The sequence below is a fragment of the Mastigoproctus giganteus genome, chromosome 8, assembly GCF_048544385.1.
Source record: "Mastigoproctus giganteus isolate SK-2022 chromosome 8, ASM4854438v1, whole genome shotgun sequence".
Taxonomy (NCBI): Eukaryota; Metazoa; Arthropoda; class Arachnida; order Uropygi; family Thelyphonidae; genus Mastigoproctus; species Mastigoproctus giganteus.
In genome coordinates this window covers 228,074,084-228,093,869 of record NC_143582.1, presented here as the reverse complement: position 1 = coordinate 228,093,869, position 19,786 = coordinate 228,074,084, and the positions used below count along the sequence as shown (strand labels likewise).

General features: G+C 39.2%; 1 protein-coding gene across 1 annotated transcript; it reads left to right on the top strand.

Annotated features, from left to right (window-relative positions):
- The first annotated feature begins 492 nt into the window (after positions 1–492).
- On the top strand, positions 493–19,732 carry LOC150082392 (sulfotransferase ssu-1-like). The gene is made up of 2 exons (XM_090380535.1): positions 493–590; positions 18,636–19,732. The coding sequence occupies exon 2, from the start codon at positions 18,649–18,651 to the stop codon at positions 19,603–19,605; it is 957 nt and encodes a 318-aa protein (XP_090236661.1). The 5' UTR covers positions 493–590; positions 18,636–18,648; the 3' UTR covers positions 19,606–19,732.
- The last annotated feature ends 54 nt before the right edge of the window (positions 19,733–19,786 follow it).

The window sequence follows — 19,786 nt, the reverse complement described above, 5'->3', positions numbered from 1 at the left end:
GCTGGTGGGCCCACCAAATGTTTTTGTTAACTACGTAAAGGAATTTTATACTCTGCGTTTAAAAAAAAAAATAACAATTTTATGTTTATTAAATAATTTAAAAATAAGTTAACGAATAAATGTTAGTCGTTATGGAATCAACTGCTAAAGGCTGAGAATTACGAACCGTGTGTTCTCGTCATCCTAAAATCCTAGTCATAATTCCTGGCAATAAAAGTGAAGTGGAATTTAAACTTTAGTGTTCAACTGCATTTCTGATTTTTCAAATCAGCTGCATAATTTTTACATCATTTTTTAACATCATGAAGAGCTGTACGTGCCATTAGTGGCACGCATGCAGCGACCCCTGCTCTACTTTAATCAGTTGGCCATCTTATCAAGGACGTCTAACTCGTCAGCCAGACGATCATAAAAATCTATTGTCTGATATTTGAATGCGTACGCATATGCGTACGCACTCAAATATGTACTCAAATTGTATACCACAGAGACGTAAGATATCTACTCTGTGATGTACACTAAGAGCGACTGTTTGGTACTTTGAGCTGTTTTCCCAACAAGTGCTTTTCTGAAAGAAATATAATTTCGTGGTAAGTGCATTTAGATTTAGCGATACATTTTTCGATGTTGCTTCTGTTAGATGAGATAAAGCGAACTGCAGGAAGTATTGCGAATCTCTTCCACGCAATACTGAAGTCAGGCACAGTTAAGCGCCATTTTAGAAATTCTTTATCCAACGATTACTGTGTAGTCCTTACAGAGAATGTCCACCCGTATCTCCCCCGAGTTTGACAGACAAATAAGAAGATTGTCACAGAGTACTTGTTTAACAAAAAAAAAAAAAAAAAATGGCTTAAAAGGAAATTTCGCTCGGAAATTCCTTTGCGTGTCTGCAGAGGGGAGTCACACATCAATTCCTGTGAATATCACTCACGCATAGGTACTGAAACCCCATGACGTCACAAAACCTTTTCTTATGAAAAATGGCCTACGTTTAATAATTTATTTTTGTAAAATATTATTTGTATTACTTAAAGGTGAATTAACGAACTGAATTAATATTTCAATATTGTTTGGATTCCAAAAAGAAAATTACTAATAATTTATTTTAAATTATTGAATTTCATATTTAAGTGTCTGAATTTATATTTATTTAAAATAAAAAAATTATATTTATTTAAAATAAAAAAAAATTATATTTATTTTTCTTAGATGTATTAAATATGTGCGGCCAGAATTTTAAAATTCATCTCCCGTTTGCATTGACAGAGTACAAAGCAAATACACTACTCTACCAAATAAATTTTATGCGTCGAGCACGCTGGAAGTTAAGTGAAATGATCACTATTAGTCTTCAGCATGTTGAATTATAACTTTTTTCGCAAAACATTCTAGAAAAGACCGACAAACTGAATTAACAGAAATTTTAAATAAATTTATTAAAATAAAATAAATGAATAATATCTATATAAATTAATAAAACAGATATAAAATAAAATAAAAGCATTATAATACAATACAATTTGGAAAAGACTAATAAAATATACAGTAGCTTTCGAGACGAAGTGCCTCTTCATCAGCTTAGTCGGCAAATAGTGTATTGCAGTACGTTGGTTAAAACAGCAAAAGTCAGCTGACCATGATCATGCATTGTGAGTCTGGTGTAGGAAGACAAGAATTACGTATACGTGACGATAGAACGTGCTCATCGCACTGCAAAACAGTAGATTTCATAAAGGGGTACAAGTGCACTCCCCTATTGCCATTCATGATACTATTACTACTAGCTATGTGAAGTGCCTCAAGCCATGAGCGCTGGCGGTAATTACGTGACGATAGAACGTGCTCATCGCACTGCAAAACAGTAGATTTCATAAAGGGGTACAAGTGCACTCCCCTATTGCCATTCATGATACTATTACTACTAGCTATGTGAAGTGCCTCAAGCCATGAGCGCTGGCGGTAATTACGTGAGTAGTCGACGATTTCAGTATCCCGTTGGGGCTCAAGATTATTCTACCCAACCCAAAAATGCTTAGCAACAGCAGAGCGTTCAAAATTAGCGGTTCGAAGAGCCACCTCACGTTCAGAAACCCGATCTTTCAATCTCCTGGCAGGCTCACCTACGTAGCACCACCCACATTCCGTACATGTAATGCGGTATACAGATCAACTCCGTAGGAGAGGAGGAACGGGTGTTTTCACCTTAGAAATAATAGAATGCAATTTCCTCCCCAGAAGTTGCACACATTATGTATGGTGGAGACAAAAAATCCTAGCAAGTCGTTTCGACACGCCTGGATAATAGGGGAAGCAGGCAGTAATCGTCGACTATTCACATGATTACCGCTGGCGCTCATGACTTAAGGCACTACTAGCTAGCAGTAATAGTACCATGAATTGCAATAGCAGAGTGCATATGCACTTCATTATGGAATCTACTGTTTTATAGTGCAGTGAGCAACGGCAATCATCACGTATACGTAATTCTGCTCTATCGACACCAGACTGGTGATGCATAATCATGCTCAGTTGACTTTTGCTGCTTTAACCAACATACACTGTGCTGCCACTTTATTAGGTACACCCCTGCTGTGTACAAAATAGTTTGTCCCACAGCGTTGCAACGATCACAATTGTTTATTATATGCAGCAGAACAACCTTTCTAGTATCAGTTAAGCGTACAAACCGTAGCAAGAATGGGGAAAAGGAGATCTAACGGACTTCGAACGTGGCATGGTAGTAGGTGCAAGACGTGCTAGACAAAGCATCTCTTAATCGACAGTTCTCCTGAATTTTCACGCACCACAGTTTCAAGGGTGTATAGAGAATAGTGCAACGAACAGAAAACATCCTGTCAACGGCACTCCTGTGGAAGAAAATCGCTTGTTGATGAGGGAGGTCCGAGGAGGATGGCTAGAATTGTGCAAGCAAACAGACGGGCCACAATGTCGCACATCACGTCAGAATACAACCTTGTGCGCAGAACAAAATATCGCAACGGCCATTAGTAACACTTTGTCGTGAACGGCCTACAACAGCCGACGTCGCATCCTTTGTTATCAATGAAGAACAAGAGAGCACCCTTCCTGCGGGCACAGCAACACCAGCACTGTACTATCGAGGATTGGAAAACAGTTGCTTGGTCTGACGAGTTCATGTTCCTTGTGCATCATGTTGATGGAAGGTTCAGAATTTGGCGGAAACATGAATCCATGGACCCATCATGTCTGACGACTACTGTGCAAGGTGGTTTGGGCAGTGTTATGGTGTGGGGAATGTTTTCTTGGCACACGTTGGGTCCATTAATACCCATAGATTCACGTCTGAATGCCACATCGTACCTAAATATCGTTGCTGGTCAAGTGCATCCATTCATGTTGACTGTGTATCCTCAGTCAGGTGGTTACTTCCAGCAGGATAATACGCCGGTGCACAAAGTCCGAATCACTATGGAATGGTTCCAGGAACATGCCAATGACTTTCCTTTGCTGCAGTGGCCCGCTCAGTCTGCGGATCTCAATCCTATTGAACAACTTTGGGATGAGCTGGAAAGGGCTGTTCGCTGCAGGCCTACACCTCCGTCGAATCTCAAGGAACTGCGTGACACATCATGTCTGCATGGTACTCCATTCCTGCACAACGTTTTCAGCATCTTGTTCAATCCATGCTTAGACGAATTCAGGCTGTTTTGAAGGCTAAAGGAGGCTCGACACGCTACTAGATAAATGTACCTAATAAAGTGGCAGCACAGTGTATATTATTAGGCGACACAGAAGCCTATGGTAGACATAAAATAGTCTGTAATCAAGTCACAAAGGAGGCCAGGCATGCGAAAGCAGATTGGCAGAAATCTATGGCAAAGGATGCGAAGAAAAACAGCAACAAATTCTTTATTTATGTAAACGCAAGAAAGAAGGGGATGAATAAAATTAGTCCACTTGATATCGATGGTTCGGCTGTTGATGATGCTGTTAAACATAAGAAAGGCACTTGGCTTGGATGGGATCTACCCAATTACATTATGGGAGACACTGAAGAAAGTAAGATCTTATGCATTTTGCTTCTCTGCCACCAGTCTCGTCAGTTCATCTGACATCGGTTTGGGTTTGTACCTTGAACAATATTTCTTAGTTGGTACGAAAACCCTAATGGCTTCTATGATTTGTTCTTTCATTGCTTCTCATTTAGAATTTGTTGATAGTAAAATCATCAATTGATCCCAATGTATAGAATTTAAAACCTCTCTGAGGCCACTGTAGTCACTTTTGCAAAAACAAAGCGTTTTCCTTCATCCTTAATAGTATTTACTTCTTTAAGCAGATGTCACATGAATACACTGTGATAACTGCCATCTAGTTGTTCCTTTATCTGCAGATTTTTAATGCATGAATAATGACCACTGTGATAAGCAGATCAAGTGTATTACCCCCCTCTGGTTGCCTCTGTAACATGTTGCTGTAGAAAACAACCACGCAATAAATCCACAAAAGCCTTACCCATGTGTGAGTGACCAACCCACACGTTCCTGTCAATATCTGGAAAGTTAAAATCCCCATTAGGCCTATAACACACATCTACTCTCATTTTTACCCCAAATTGGCCCAACATTGTGTTGGCCACCCACGTCAACTGAATGCACTGCCTTAGATTTTATGTATTTCTTAACTAACAGCATAACCCCTTCTCCCTTCCTATCCTGTCTGTCCTTTGTGTACAGATTGTACTCCCCAAATTCCAATTCTGCATCCCTTATATCTGAATGGCACCACGTCTCTGATATCCCAACAATATCCGCACTTCAAATTCAACAAATTTATTTACGCTACTAGCATTGGTGTACATGCAAGTATACGTGCACCTGTTCTTACTCTTAGTTACTCTAACACAGCCCATGTATTTACTTGTTTCGTGATGACTCCAAGCAGTCCTTGAAATCCCCGACATCTTGCTTTAAAGGCTACTGCTTGTTCCAGTAGAAGCCGTGTAAGAATCACTTTCACCTCCGCTTGAGGCTATTCTTAATTTATTAATCTGTGTATCCCTCCCCCTAAACTAGCAGTTTTTAAGACCCACCTAACGATGCCTCGATAACATCAGTAAATATTCTTGCACTCTTTCTATTTAAGTGTATCCCATCCCTGTAGAAGCAATCTCTCCTGTGAACAAGCACAGACCACGCTGGGAAAAAGTTTACCCTACGAGCCTTGCACAATCTCTGAAAAGCAGAATTTATTGACAAGCTGTCACATTATCCTCCCTCCTATCGTGTCTGGACAGAATTGCAGACACTTTCAAATTAAATTCTAACTCCCGACTTTTTGCCAACATTGACCTGTACTTTTTAAGTAAGTCTGCTGATCTCCTGGTCTTAGCGTCATTAGTACCAATGTATACAACCGTATCATCCTTTGTGCCTTTAGAAGATATCTGTATTAATGCCATCTACTTTTCTCCCAGGTAGACATCCCTTGGTTCTATTCCACCTGTCCTTTTTGCACAATATATTTCTCGTTTCCCTGACGATAGAACCACCAACAAGACCTAGCTCCTATGACGCAGTGGGTAATCCAGAGTGTGTGCACCGAGGGAATGTAAACTTCGAGGGTAATAACCGGAGATGGAGACGGAAACTTCGGGGGTCATCACCGGGGAGTGAGAATGTATACTTCGGGGGGATGCTTGTTGTTATATGTGTATATATATATATATTTATTATTTAATATTTACAGTGTATGAATAAGATAAAAAACAAATCTGTATGTTTTTGAATGTTAAAAGAGAATGTGAGAAAGCAAAACGAAATACATCTAAAATGATAATAGTCAGTTCACAAAAACCACATTACAAACAATAATCGCAGTTTAATAATATGAAAATCATCGATTGAATTTCACAAAAAAAATTATACAAAGTATAATAAAACATGCCAGTGTTATTGGCATTAGCATTAGTAGAGGCATATGATGCAAGAAAGCAAGCTTAAACAGCATCAGCCAAAAAAAAAAAAAAAAAAAAACCTCTAAATGGTTGTGTAGTTCAGCTGGTTGCTGGAACAGATGGAAGTCTGTTCCAGCAATCAACTACCCGCAGGTTAAAGGCAGACTTCAGCACATCTATCCTACAACCGTCTTTCCTCAATTTGAATTTATGCCCTCTCAGGTGATTATTCTGAGCAAGAGGAAGAATCCCATCGGCATTGAGCATGCTCAAACCATTCAAGGCTTTATACACCTCTATCAGATCACCTCTCTGGTGCCTAGTCTCCAGACACTGTAATTTGCAAAATTTAAGTCTTTCTTCGTAAGAGCACCCCTTTTCCATTCACTAATCTTGTTGCCTTTCTCTGTACTGGTTCTAGCAACTCTACATCCTTCCTAAAATGAGGCCTCAAAGTACTCACAGTACTCAAAGTTATAATAATCTTATTCTTCTTTGCATATGTATAAATCACTTAATTTATTAATTTTTCTGATAATTCATTCGGGTCTTCTAATCTTATCATCTTGAAATATTACAGTACAGATACATATATAATAAAAAGATTATAAAATGTGTTGTTTATAGGGTGCGACCAAACCGTCTTGTTTGTGGTATACAAAGGAAGAATTAGCCACAAGTAGACTCTTGCTGTGAAAAAAAAAGTAAAGGGAATGTGAAAACTATAAAGCGAAACTGCCGAAAATTGAAATAGTGGCTACAGTAGACTGCTCTCTCTCTCTCTCTCTCTCTCTCTCTCTCTCTCTCTCTCTCTCTCTCTCTCTCTCTCTCTCTGCGCGGACATCGTTTAGCCCTTGCCCTGAAAGCCAGGAGACGCTTTGTAATTACAATAGCACCCGTCACTGAGAAACCAATTCATGCGAACCTATTTACGGCCTGCGATCCAATCATTGTCTTGTTTGCGATATACAAACAAACAATTAGTCGCAAGTAGACCGTTTGTGGGGAACATTATCAAGAGACTTTGTGCGAAAATAAAGGGAAGCTGACAACCATGAAACGAAAATCCTTCATCAAAAAACACTTGAAATAGTGTCTTTTGAATTTCAGTGATTTATTTACGACGTGTATCACCTAACAAGTACCACACAGTTGATACTTAGTTGATATGATTTTTTGTGCTGTGTTTATTTGGCCTAAATTTACTGAAATCTTGTTTTATAATTACAACGTTGTGCCAACTGAAAATATAGTCCCTAAAGAGTGCAGTAAGAAGAAAAATTCAATTAAAATTAAACAAGAAATGTGGAGGAAATTTCAACGCCTGAGGTCTTTGAACGAATATTAAAATAAAAAATGCCATTTTTCACTGGGGATGAAACTCACCTACGGTTATCCGCCTGTTTTCAATGCAGTACTGCTTTTAGTTGTCTTGTGGGGGGGGGGATTTTTTTTTTATTATTATTATTTATTTTTTCTATTATTATTATTATTTTAGAGACCTTTTTTTTTTTTTTTTTTAATCTATCTCTTAGCTATTTCTTTCCCCCTTTTCCTTGAAACCATAAAGGCTGTTGTTGTTATTTTCTTTATTCCTTTAAACAGGGGGGGTCCTCACTTCCCTTCCAAGGCCCACAAGCTATCTGCTACGCAGTTAATCGGCACCCTTTTTCACTCACTCCTTTGTCATTAAGGTTTTTGTATCAGAAGATCCAAGTTGGAGGAAATACTAATTTTCTCTTATTTGTGTTATTATCTCCCCGTGCTAGAATAGTTCCCGTGACTTACAGTTAATGCTTGGTGTCAATATCACACATAAAGCTCATGATAAAACAAACTAGATTTATTTACCATTTGTATAAGGATAATTTACACAATCATCATTATTCATAATATCAAAACTTTACAACACAGTAATTATCATATACATGAAAAGGTGTCTTCCCTTAATTAATCTTCTTAAACGATCCATAAACTTCCACTATGTTTCAATAAAAATCTAAAATTTCTATCCTATACTCTTTTATATGATCAAATATATATATATATCCCCTTTCAACATATTCTGAATAACACCAATAATTTGTTTCATTCTTTCTTACATACTTTAAGGAGGAAATTTCTATCGAATACAATTAACTCCATTAATAGCAATTAGACAATTCCAGAAACCCACTGTTTTACTTTTAACACATTTCTTTAAAATTTCTCATCAATACCTCTAGTCACAGATGAGTAACATTCACTCACTCTCTCTCTATTTCTATTATATCTTATTCCTATCTTTACAAATTAGTATTCTACACGTTACAATACTTCTAAAACTGTCCTGTCCAATTTTCTCTCATGGATTTCTTTACAACCCATTTCTCGTTAGTAACATTCACTAAGCTGACTTACTTGGTATCATTTTCTCTACCACCTGGGTAAGTTTCTGATCCTTCAGGCCTTCCTGCGATTTCTTCCCTGATCAGCTGGGCTTACGGCTCTTTTCTGTCTCCACGTTGACTTTCCCACTCTCAGGACTTCCTCCAGGTCATTCTGCCTTTCGCTATTATCTGCACCCACTAAACTATCATGATCTAACTTTCCGTACGCGTTTCCCCGCACTCCAAAAATATCTTTCCGCCACTCTTTCGCACCTCCAGGATTCTCCTCTGGAGATTTCCCTTCCAGGCTTCGGGACTCTGACTCTCGGGCTCTGTCCCGTCTTCTTCCTGCATTCGAGTTTTGTTTCCAACTCTCCCTTATTTTTCGTCCAATCATATTTTTCTCTCTCTCTTCATCTTTAATTTCATTCGCTTATTTTTTTTTCTCGTCACCTGGACCGCGTCTAGTAGGTCCAGCTCCCTTCTTTGTGTTGACAACATCCGGGCTCTAACCAATCTCAAAAACTATCTTTGGGATGCCCGCAGCCACTTACCTCTTCCTTCACGCTTCCTTCCAAGACACCGTCTGTGAAATTTGTGAGAGTGCCTCCCGTGTCGGCCTGTTTGTACTTTGTTTACAGCTCGAACACGGAGAACTCTCTGATCTGGGTCTTCCCTTTGGATGGGGTACCGAAACCACTTTTGGGGTGTGGGCGTTCTTTTGTCTCCCGTTACCGTCAGTAGGCGACAGTCCTATTTTTTCTGTAGGCACGAACTGCGTCAAACTGGCCTACCCATTGTATCATAGTCTGGCCAGCGTCCCTCCTGCTGCTACGCTAATCTCTCACTTTCGAAGAGTAAACAGACCAGCAATTCTGCTGAGTGCTTGACTGTTTTTAACTTAGTTATTTATTAAAATTTGATAATTTATAAATTCCAAATATAAGTGTAAGAATAGTTCTTACATTCCTTAACACTCCGTCAAAAAAAAAAACTTCTTTTTTTTTTTTTTCTATACCGACCAATCCTCCTCACTAATTTGTTAATCTTTGCCCTATCTATTATTTATATACATATCCCTCTACCTTGCTTATGAGTAGCCCTCTATACAATTTTTTTTTTTTTTTTCAACTATTTTAATTTACATTTTGCAATTACTAATTCTACTCCCATCCCATGTACTCGTCAATTAATCCTCCCACTAAATACAATTGCTGGAGTCTGTTTGATTCTTTCAGTTTATTTGCCCTTTCTGCACTTTGATTCACAAATCCTTCCTTCCACTGTCCTTTGATTCTACTGCGGTTTGCTACTTCCATTCGAGGTTTGCGATCTTTATTTTCTAGTCTCTCTTCCTTTTGAGATATTTGACCTGAATTTTGTCTGACTTTCTCTGTTAGTTCTACTATTCCAACCTGCACTATTTTGTTTTCTGCTTGTTGCCTTGTTCCATCATTTTCTCTAATTCTTCTCCTTCTCCTTAATCTTCTTAACTCCTCCTGTGCAATCAGAACTTTATCAACACCTTTTTTTCTTTGCGGTAACCTTCTACTCGTTCTTTGCATTTACCTCTCATTGCCTTTCCTTATGTTTCTATTCGCTTCCACCACTGCAGTCGGTGTCTTACTTTTAACATCATTTTCTGTCATCTGATAACTAACCTCGACCCTATTTGGTCTATTCTTGCTTGCACCAGGCCTGGATTTCAGGTTTGCTGGGCGCCATGGATAGAACCGACCCCTCTTCAGTTTCCATACCATTCTTGGGTCATCAACTTTGTATTCGGCTCTGTGATGTACCCTTCGTGCTGGGCAAAATCTAGCTATATGCCCATAGTTACCACAGCTATAGCATTTTATCAGACAGTGATCAATTTTTCTATTATTTGGTGTGACACGAAATGAATGATTACTGTCCTGGAACTTACCTCTCTGATTGCTGTACCCTCCCTTATTCCGGCCTGCTCTATCATCATCTGCATAAAAAGACTTATGTTTAATCTGCCTATAATCTAAAGAATTGACACGTATGTGTTGTTGTAGATTTTCGGCCTTCCTCGTTCTCCTGCCCCATCCACGTTCGTCATTACGCGTTGCCCTCGGGACCTCAGTTTGCCGACCTGCATCCTGCTCATAGCGGTAGTTATAGTGGCCACTTTCCTGATATCCCCTCTGGCTATTCCTAAGTGGACACTGTCTTGCGAAGTGTTCTCTGTCACCGCAAATGAAACACCGTTTCGGCCAGTCCTGTTCATTGCCAAACCCTTCAAAATTGACTAATTCCCTCTCAAGTTTCCTGTTCATTGACCCCGTATTGTCTCTATCGCTTTCGGCCTGTGAATTTACCCTTTTCTTTACTACCGCCGTCAGTTCGGCCAATTGCTTTCCTAGCAATTCGACCTGCTTTTCTAGATTTTTTCTTTCCGGACCATCTTTGTCTGGCTGAAGGCTCTTGTTCTCTGTAGATATTTGGTATACACTCTCCTTTCGTTCTTTCTTAAAATACATCTCTAGTCTCTCCTCATCACGTGCCAGTATAAGGGCGTGTGCCAAAGAAGATGGGCTGCATCTGAGGAGTTCTTTTCTGTATTTCTCTTTTACCCCGGCGATGAATTGTGCCATCAGTATTTTGTCTAATGCTTGTATCTCCTCTATTTCGCTCTCAGTGGCTAATTTCACTTCTACAAACTTCCTATGGAAATCTTCTACAGTCTCCTTACCTGTTTGTACGCAATTATTCAAACAATTTATGCCTTCCATAAATGTATATTTCTTACGGAACAATTTTATCAAAATTTCCCCGAATTGCCTAAGTGTGTCTACGTCAGTAACCTGTGTAGCTCGCTGATATTTAAGTAGGGCTTCACCTTCTAACTTATATTCTGCCAACGCCACAACCTCTATGTCCCCTAAGTTTTCATTTTCCTGGACTATTTCTAGTTTACGTAAGAATACGTCTACCCTTTCAGTGGGCTCACCCTTAAATGGTTTCAGGTATTTGCTCATTTTAAATTTGTTACCTACACTCGAGTGTACGCCTAATTCAACGGAACTCTCTCTCTCCCGTTCATCTCTCTCGCTAGTTGCCATCTGTGATCTTAGGAGCATTGTTTACAATATATCCCCTCCAAAATATATAATCTTATCGATTATTCCAATTAAACAAAATAATCTACTATGACTAACCAATTAAACAATCAATACTAATCAACTTCAATTTAAACAATCAATACTAATCAGCTTCACTTTAAACAATCAATACTCATCAGCTTCACTAAATGATCAATGCTAATTCAATCCCAATTTGTCAATCAACAGTAATCAACCACCATTAAGCAATCGTCAATAATCAACTACAATTTATCCCTCAATACTTATTAACCACAATTAAGCAATCCTCAATATTCAATTAATCACTCAATACTTATTAACATATTAATCACCAATAATCAATTACAATTTTTTAATCAATAATAATCAACTACCATTATCCATTAATTATAATTCACTTCACTTAAACCTTCAATATTAATCAACCTCAATTAAACAATCAATGTTAATCAACTACAATTTTTCAATCAATAATATTTCACTTCATTCAACCAATCAATGCTAATCATATAATGGATTGTAGTCATAACAAATTGCACCCTCTATAAATAAATTTCGCTTTATTCGGGAATCCTCTTTAAATCCACACTAGCTTACTTAATCATTACTCAAAATTCCACTGTTAAATTTCTGGCTCGCCAACTGATTTTGATGCATAGTTCAGTAATTATTTTCTTTGATTCTCCTTGCCTGGGAGAATTATCACTCTCCAACACTCTAAGGCTAAATTTTCCAGGCTGGATAAGTCACTTTTGGGGGAACTATCTTTGTTATCCGATTTCGGGAAGCTATCACCAACTGTGAGAAAAATCCTGGCTGGCTCGCCAATTGTGGGGGGGGGGGGATTTTTTTTTATTATTATTATTTATTTTTGCTATTCTTATTATTATTTTAGAGACCTTTTTTTTTTTTTTTAATCTATCTCTTAGCTATTTCTTTCCCCCTTTTCCTTGAAACCATAAAGGCTGTTGTTGTTATTTTCTTTATTCCTTTAAACAGGGGGATCCTCACTTCCCTTCCAAGGCCCACAAGCTATCTGCTACGCAGTTAATCGGCACCCTTTTTCACTCACTCCTTTGTCATTAAGGTTTTTGTATCGGAAGATCCAAGTTGGAGGAAATACTAATTTTCTCTTATTTGTGTTATTATCTCCCCGTGCTAGAATAGTTCCCGTGACTTACAATTAATGCTTGGTGTCAATATCACACATAAAGCTCATGATAAAACAACAAACTAGATTTATTTACCATTTGTACAATTATTTACACACACTATATATTCATGATTATTCATAATACCAAAACTTTACAACACAGTAATTATCATATACATGAAAAGGTGTCCTCCCTTAATTACTCTCCTTAAGCCATCTATAAACTTCCACTATGTTTCAATAAAAATCTAAAATTTCTATCCTATACTCTTTTATATGATCAAATATATATATATATATATATATATATATCCCCTTTCAACATATTCTGAATAACACCAATAATTTGTTTCATTCTTTCTTACATACTTTAAGGAGGAAATTTCTATCGAATACAATTAACTCCATTAATAGCAATTAGACAATTCCAGAAACCCACTGTTTTACTTTTAACACATTTCTTTAAAATTTCTCATCAATACCTCTAGTCACAGATGAGTAACATTCACTCACTCTCTCTCTATTTCTATTATATCTTATTCCTATCTTTACAAATTTGTATTCTACACGTTACAATACTTCTAAAACTGTCCTGTCCAATTTTCTCCCATGGATTTCTTTACAACCCCGTTCTCGTTAGTAACATTCACTAAGCTGACTTACTTGGTATCATTTTCTCTACCACCTGGGTAAGTTTCTGATCCTTCAGGCCTTCCTGCGATTTCTTCCCTGATCAGCTGGGCTTACGGCTCTTTTCTGTCTCCACGTTGACTTTCCCACTCTCAGGACTTCCTCCAGGTCATTCTGCCTTTTGCTATTATCTGCACCCACTAAACTATCATGATCTAACTTTCCGTACGCGTTTCCCCGCACTCCAAAAATATCTTTCCGCCACTCTTTCGCACCTCCGGGATTCTCCTCCGGATCTTTCCCTTCCAGGCTTCGGGACTCTGACTCTCGGGCTCTGTCCCGTCTTCTTCCTGCATTCGAGTTTTGTTTCCAACTCTCCCTTATTTTTCGTCCAATCATATTTTTCTCTCTCTCTTCATCTTTAATTTCATTCGCTTATTTTTTTTTCTCGTCACCTGGACCGCGTCTAGTAGGTCCAGCTCCCTTCTTTGTGTTGACAACATCCGGGCTCTAACCAATCTCAAAAACTATCTTTGGGATGCCCGCAGCCACTTACCTCTTCCTTCATGCTTCCTTCCAAGACACCGTCTGTGAAATTTGTGAGAGTGCCTCTCGTGTCGGCCTGTTTGTACTTTGTTTACAGCTCGAACACGGAGAACTCTCTGATCTGGGTCTTCCCTTTGGATGGGGTACCGAAACCACTTTTGGGGTGTGGGCGTTCTTTTGTCTCCCGTTACCGTCAGTAGGCGACAGTCCTATTTTTTCTGTAGGCACGAACTGCGTCAAACTGGCCTACCCATTGTATCATAGTCTGGTCAGCGTCCCTCCTGCTGCTACGCTAATCTCTCACTTTCGAAGAGTAAACAGACCAGCAATTCTGCTGAGTGCTTGACTGTTTTTAACTTAGTTATTTATTAAAATTTGATAATTTATAAATTCCAAATATAAGTGTAAGAATAGTTCTTACAGTCTGACGGCACCAGGGGTTCCCCCCATCTCCACATATTCAATACTGTTGTGGGACCAGCGCATTCTGCCTTAGGGGCCTCTGTGTTCCATGTTGATCAAGTTTAAGCTCTGGCATTTATGTGGGAAGGCAGCTGAGAGCTTGATTGTCCTCCAGTTTAATTCATTCCTGGCATCCATCCTGTTCAAGCAATTTAGGATTTTCGTCGGACTGCACTTGATAGCTATGAAAATTAAAAATACCATCACGAGTAAACCCGGCTTCGTCAGTGAACAAAATGTTGTTTAATAATTGGGGGTTCAGAACACACTATGGTTGCATCCACTGGCAGTTCACTCTGGGAGGGTAGTGTGTATTGCTGAGACCTTGTACACGTTGGATATTGTTTTGTAGATTATTTGTTATAAATATAAAATTGGATTTAGTAGATGTAACAAAGAGGTTGTCTGTTGGTTGTGTTAGTGGTTCTGGAGCTGGGCGTGGTTCCTGTCAAGATGTGACTTGTAAAGACTATCAGGATATTGATAGCGATTTTGTGTACAGAGGAAAAGTTGGCTATGCGTGTTGTAAATATGATATTGAATTGTAACGCCTTGCAATTTGCCTTTGAGTGTAATGCTGAAATCTGGTAGTGTAGGATCAGATAATCAGTGTTATTAAGATGCGAAGTGGTTCAGTCCTGTATAATGACTGGACAAGTGTGTCTGGTCGCTTTAAATACTTTAAAATTAAACTATCCCTATGTAGAGGGCTCTGGAGCGAGTTCTAAGGCTCGTACTGAAGAGAAATTTGGACAACAGGTCCAAAGGATGCGCTCACCATTTATTGGAAAAAAAAAAATTAGGTACAAAATTTTTCACTGTATGGCGCTGTGGCAATACAAATCACTTGAACAGCGCTTCAATGTGTCCTCCATTTTGGTCCAGTGACGGAACAGGTGTGGGGTCAAGTCGGTGTTACCTGTTCAAAAAAATATGGCCCAATCATGAATGTGGCCGTAAATCCACACCACACTCTCACTTTTGGAGAATGCAACGGGACCTCTTGGATAACTCGAGGGTTTTCTGTTCCCTAAATGCGACACTTGTGCGTATTCAGTTATCCATTTAAGCAGAAGTGGACTTCATCACTCCAAAGGATGTTCCATGGCCAAGTGATATCCACTGTCATTCGCGCCAGAAACTGAAGTGCGTATGTCAATCGAATATCTGCTTCATCACCGTGCTTTAGCTGCTGTAGCATGTGCATCGTGTAAGGATAGTACCGCAACACCTGACTCATTACTAGCCTTAAAGTGGAATACGGCATGTCCACTTCACGAGAAACAGCTGGCACACTTGCACTACCACATGGAGATTGACTTGATAAATCAGCCATAGCCACATCTTCTTCAACACGAGAGTCCACTCGTTTTCGCCCCCTACATGGTTGAACACCAAGATGTCCTGTCACTTCAAATTTCGCAATCACTTTGCGGACAGCACAAACAGTGATAGGTCCACGTGAGCCTTCATAGCACTAGCAGCTGCATTGTTGCTGTTCTGATAGCACAGCGCCTTCAGTAATAGCGCCTTTTCCTGCAACGTTGTTGGCATTGCTGCTGTAATGCAGGCAAACATCTACTGTATGATTTTGAAGAGACTGCTTTGATTTTATACAAGAGCTGAGTAGTGGCGCTACGGCAATAACTTACGATTATGCAAATAATGTAAGTTATTTGCATAATAATCATAACTAAGGTAGTTATGCGCCATATAGCGACACAGGGGCATACAGTGACAAATTTTGTAACAATTTTTTTTTTTCCAATAAATGGCGAGCGCATTCTTTATTGTACCCGTTGTCCAAATTTCTCTTCAGTACGAGCCTTAGAACTTTCTCCAGAGCCCTCTACATAGTTACTTTAATTTTTACAACCCTGTACTTTTGAAATGGTGTTAATTAATGTAATGGAGTGTTATTTATAGTTTTGGAATTTCTGATTAAGTTCCCCAGGAGTGGTGATCGTACTCATTGGTATGCAAAATTTAAGGACCAGTCAGGTTTTCACCTGTAGCTTCTCATAGGAGTGGCCTGGATATGGGAAAAGCATACCAAAGGAACCTCGTGAGGTACAAAAATGATGAAGGAAACAACACCGACACAGCAACGGAAACAAAACGGTGCAGAAGGACTTTATTCAAAAATGGCAACATAGCACTGGCTGCCATGATACAGATGCAACACTGCCATAGATGGAACAAAAGGAAGAGGTGGTCCTCAGTAGGAGATATGGCCATCCCTAATGTCGATGCAGCTTTGCACCGCCTGTCCATACTTAGAACAACGTTGTTGATAAGTTCTTGCTGTAACGTCGTCCATTCCACTGTCAGCGCCATCCTCAGCTGGTGAACATTTTCTGGTGGGTGTGGACGTGCCGCTACGCGTCTCGCCAGAGAGTCCCATATGCGATCGACGGGATTTAGATCGGAAGAACGGGCAGACCAATCCATACGAACAGTGTCCTCACTTTCCAAAAGCATATCAACAGTTGCAGTGCAATGGGGTGTGGCGTTATCATCCATAAACACGAACTCGGGGCCAATGGCACCTCGGAACAGACGCACATGGGGAAGGATTAGCTCAGTACAGTACCACCTTCCAGTATCTCGAGTTGTGTACGTCCATCCAAGATAACGCCTCCCCAGACGAGAACAACTCGACCGCCATATCGATCCCTTTCAGTGATGTTTGCGGGGTGATACCGTGTGCCAACCTCTCGCCAGATTGGCTGACGTCCAGAATCGCTGCTGAGACTGAATCTACTCTCATCAGTAAAGAGCACCTTAAATAAAGATTTTGTGGTTGTAACCTTTAGGAATAGTGTTGGTCCTTAAGTTTTGTACACCAGTGTAATAAACATTGTATATAGGTACTTTTTTTATTATTATTATTTTATTTATTTATTTATTTAATTTTATTTTTTTATATTTTTATTTATTTATTTATTTTATTTTTTTTTTATATTTTTATTTCTATATATATTTTTTTCTCTCTGTAAACTATTGTAAACTTTTCTCTTCTATTTCAGGGGAGATCTATCTCTTCCCCTTATCTGCTATCCAACTTCTCCATTCTTTCTAATCCCCATACTTCTCAATTCTTATCCCCACTTTCTTTCCCTAAACACCTTAGGGCTCCCTGGCGCCTACTCGTGGCCAAGATTGGAATTCAGGGGACCAGGTGTCCCCTGCCCACTGGCTGAGAAGTCGCCATGTGCCAACACTCAGCATAAGACACATACTTACCCATCTACATATATATACACTTGCGGGCCTTGGCCTTTTCAGATGCTACAGCGCCATATAGGGGGAACCCTGGAGACCGAAATTTAAACAAACACACCTTGACCTTGACCTTGTTCTTTCTAACACCCTATCCTCAACATCAGGTGTTTTGCTTCTGGGCCTACCTGCTCGTACTCCATGTGTGAAGCGCCCATGCTCTCTAAGGCGCTGATGTACTCACAATGTGCGCCTGTTGGGCTGCCTTCGGCGTGCAAATGCTTCTTGGTACAAACGTGCAGCCTGGTGTGCACTGCCGTTCACTTTACCTTACATGAAGTGCATTAAAGCATACTCTTCGTTGCTGTAACCTCTTTCCACGTTGACTATGCTTTGACAAGTACTAATATACCTGCTACATCTCAGAGCATTGAGAGAGGGGAAAGGAGAGAATGAGCATAACCTAACCTAAACAAACAAGTCAGTGATGGACCCCAACTTTGTATAGTTCACCTTGTCGGTGGTGGATCCCAACTCTGCACAGTTCACCTTGTCAGTGGTGGATCCCATATAGAAATGTGCAATATCTCGAAAACGGTTCACTTAAGGACCCATGTTTAACATATTGTAGTCTGTACAGTTCACCTTTAAATTATTGATCATCACTTTTGACACACACCCTGTATTTTCATCAGGTTTCATGGATACCGGATATTCTCGTCGTTCACCGTCTTTCTCATTCTTTCTTCATACTAAAAACCTTTTATGCCATTCATACACACGAACATAGTATCTTTCCTATAAACATTGCATAACAACTCATAACTTTCAGTAAGTGTTTTCTTTAGTTTGATTTAAAATTTGAGGTTGATTCGTAGTTCGATTCTTTTGTCTGTTATTTAAACTACAAACACGCGGTCACGAAAATCTGTCTCACTGCAAAGCAAATGAGCGTGTTGAAACGTAACTTGGCAGACAACTATGGAACAGTTGCACTGCCTTTGTTTCACAGGTGGTACTTGGTGCGTAGGTTGGCTGCATGCTCAAAATCTCGTTATTTAATAGCGAAACCTCGTAATTCCAGCGATGTTATTAATGATAAATCAATTAGAGACGATATAATAATGACATGACATCAACTGTGATTTGAATAAGAAATCTAAAAATTTTTCTTCCTTTAACTTGCATTCTTTTATTTTCAGGTATCCACACACCATGGCAGTCGCCCAAAAGTTAAAATTTCAAATGATTGATGGCGTTTTCTTTCCCAATTTCTTCTCTCCTGATTGCTGCCGTTCTGCTTTGCAGTTCCGGCCGCGTTCTGGTGATGTCTTCGTAGTGACTTACCAAAAGTGTGGGACAACCTGGATGCAAAATATTCTTCTTCTTCTGTTCCGTAAAGGCGTTCCACTTGAAAATCCATTTGATTTCTTCAGTGCAACTCCGTTCATTGATTTGGTAGGAGCTTCGGTGGCTGAGAATATGCCTCAGCCAGGTGCCATTAAGACGCACATTCCATTAAGTAAATTCAGCTTTATTCCCGACGCAAAATACATCTACGTTGCAAGAAATCCCAAGGATTGTTGCGTGTCTTATTACCACCACTGCAGATCGATTCTTGCCTATGAATTTTGGAATGGACATTTCGATGATTATTTCGAGAATTTTATACGTGGAGAGACTGAATATAACAGCTATTTTGATCATATATTAGATGGATACAACCACCGCAAACACAGCAACGTTTTCTTTACCACTTACGAGACCATGAAGAAAAACACCCGTCAAGTAATTCTAGACCTTGCCAACTTTCTTGGCAAAGATCACATCGATCTTCTAGAGAAAGATCCAACAGTGTTGAGTAGCATTTTGGAACACAGTAGCATTAAGAATATGAAGACGAATCTAAATGATACCTTTGAGCAACTTTCACATCCGTCTCCAGAAATGCTGAACTCTCCCTCAGTACCTGAAGGAATCAAATATATGATAAAGTATACAATGGCACTACAACTGCCAACATCAATGCCAAAAATGGAATTCATCCGTAAAGGTCAAATTGGAGATTGGAGATCCTTGTTATCTGAAGAACAATCGCGAAGATTGGATGAAAAGTTTTACAAGGAATTTAAAGGAACAGAATTGATTGATGCCTGGAAGCAATTCATGTAATTTAATCAAGTCAATGTAGGTGGCTAACCAAAATAACACAAAAATATATAACGAACTAATATTCTTTGTATACAATCAAGTGAATAATTTTCATTCATAAGAGAAAAACAAACAAACAGTAAACAGTGCTGCCAAAGATCTCTTGAAGCTTTGTTTATAGAATGTTTATATATATATATAT

Coding starts and splice junctions, on each gene's coding strand:
- LOC150082392 (XM_090380535.1), top strand. CDS start 18,649: ATGGCAGTCGCCCAAAAGTTAAAATTTCAAATGATTGATGGCGTTTTC.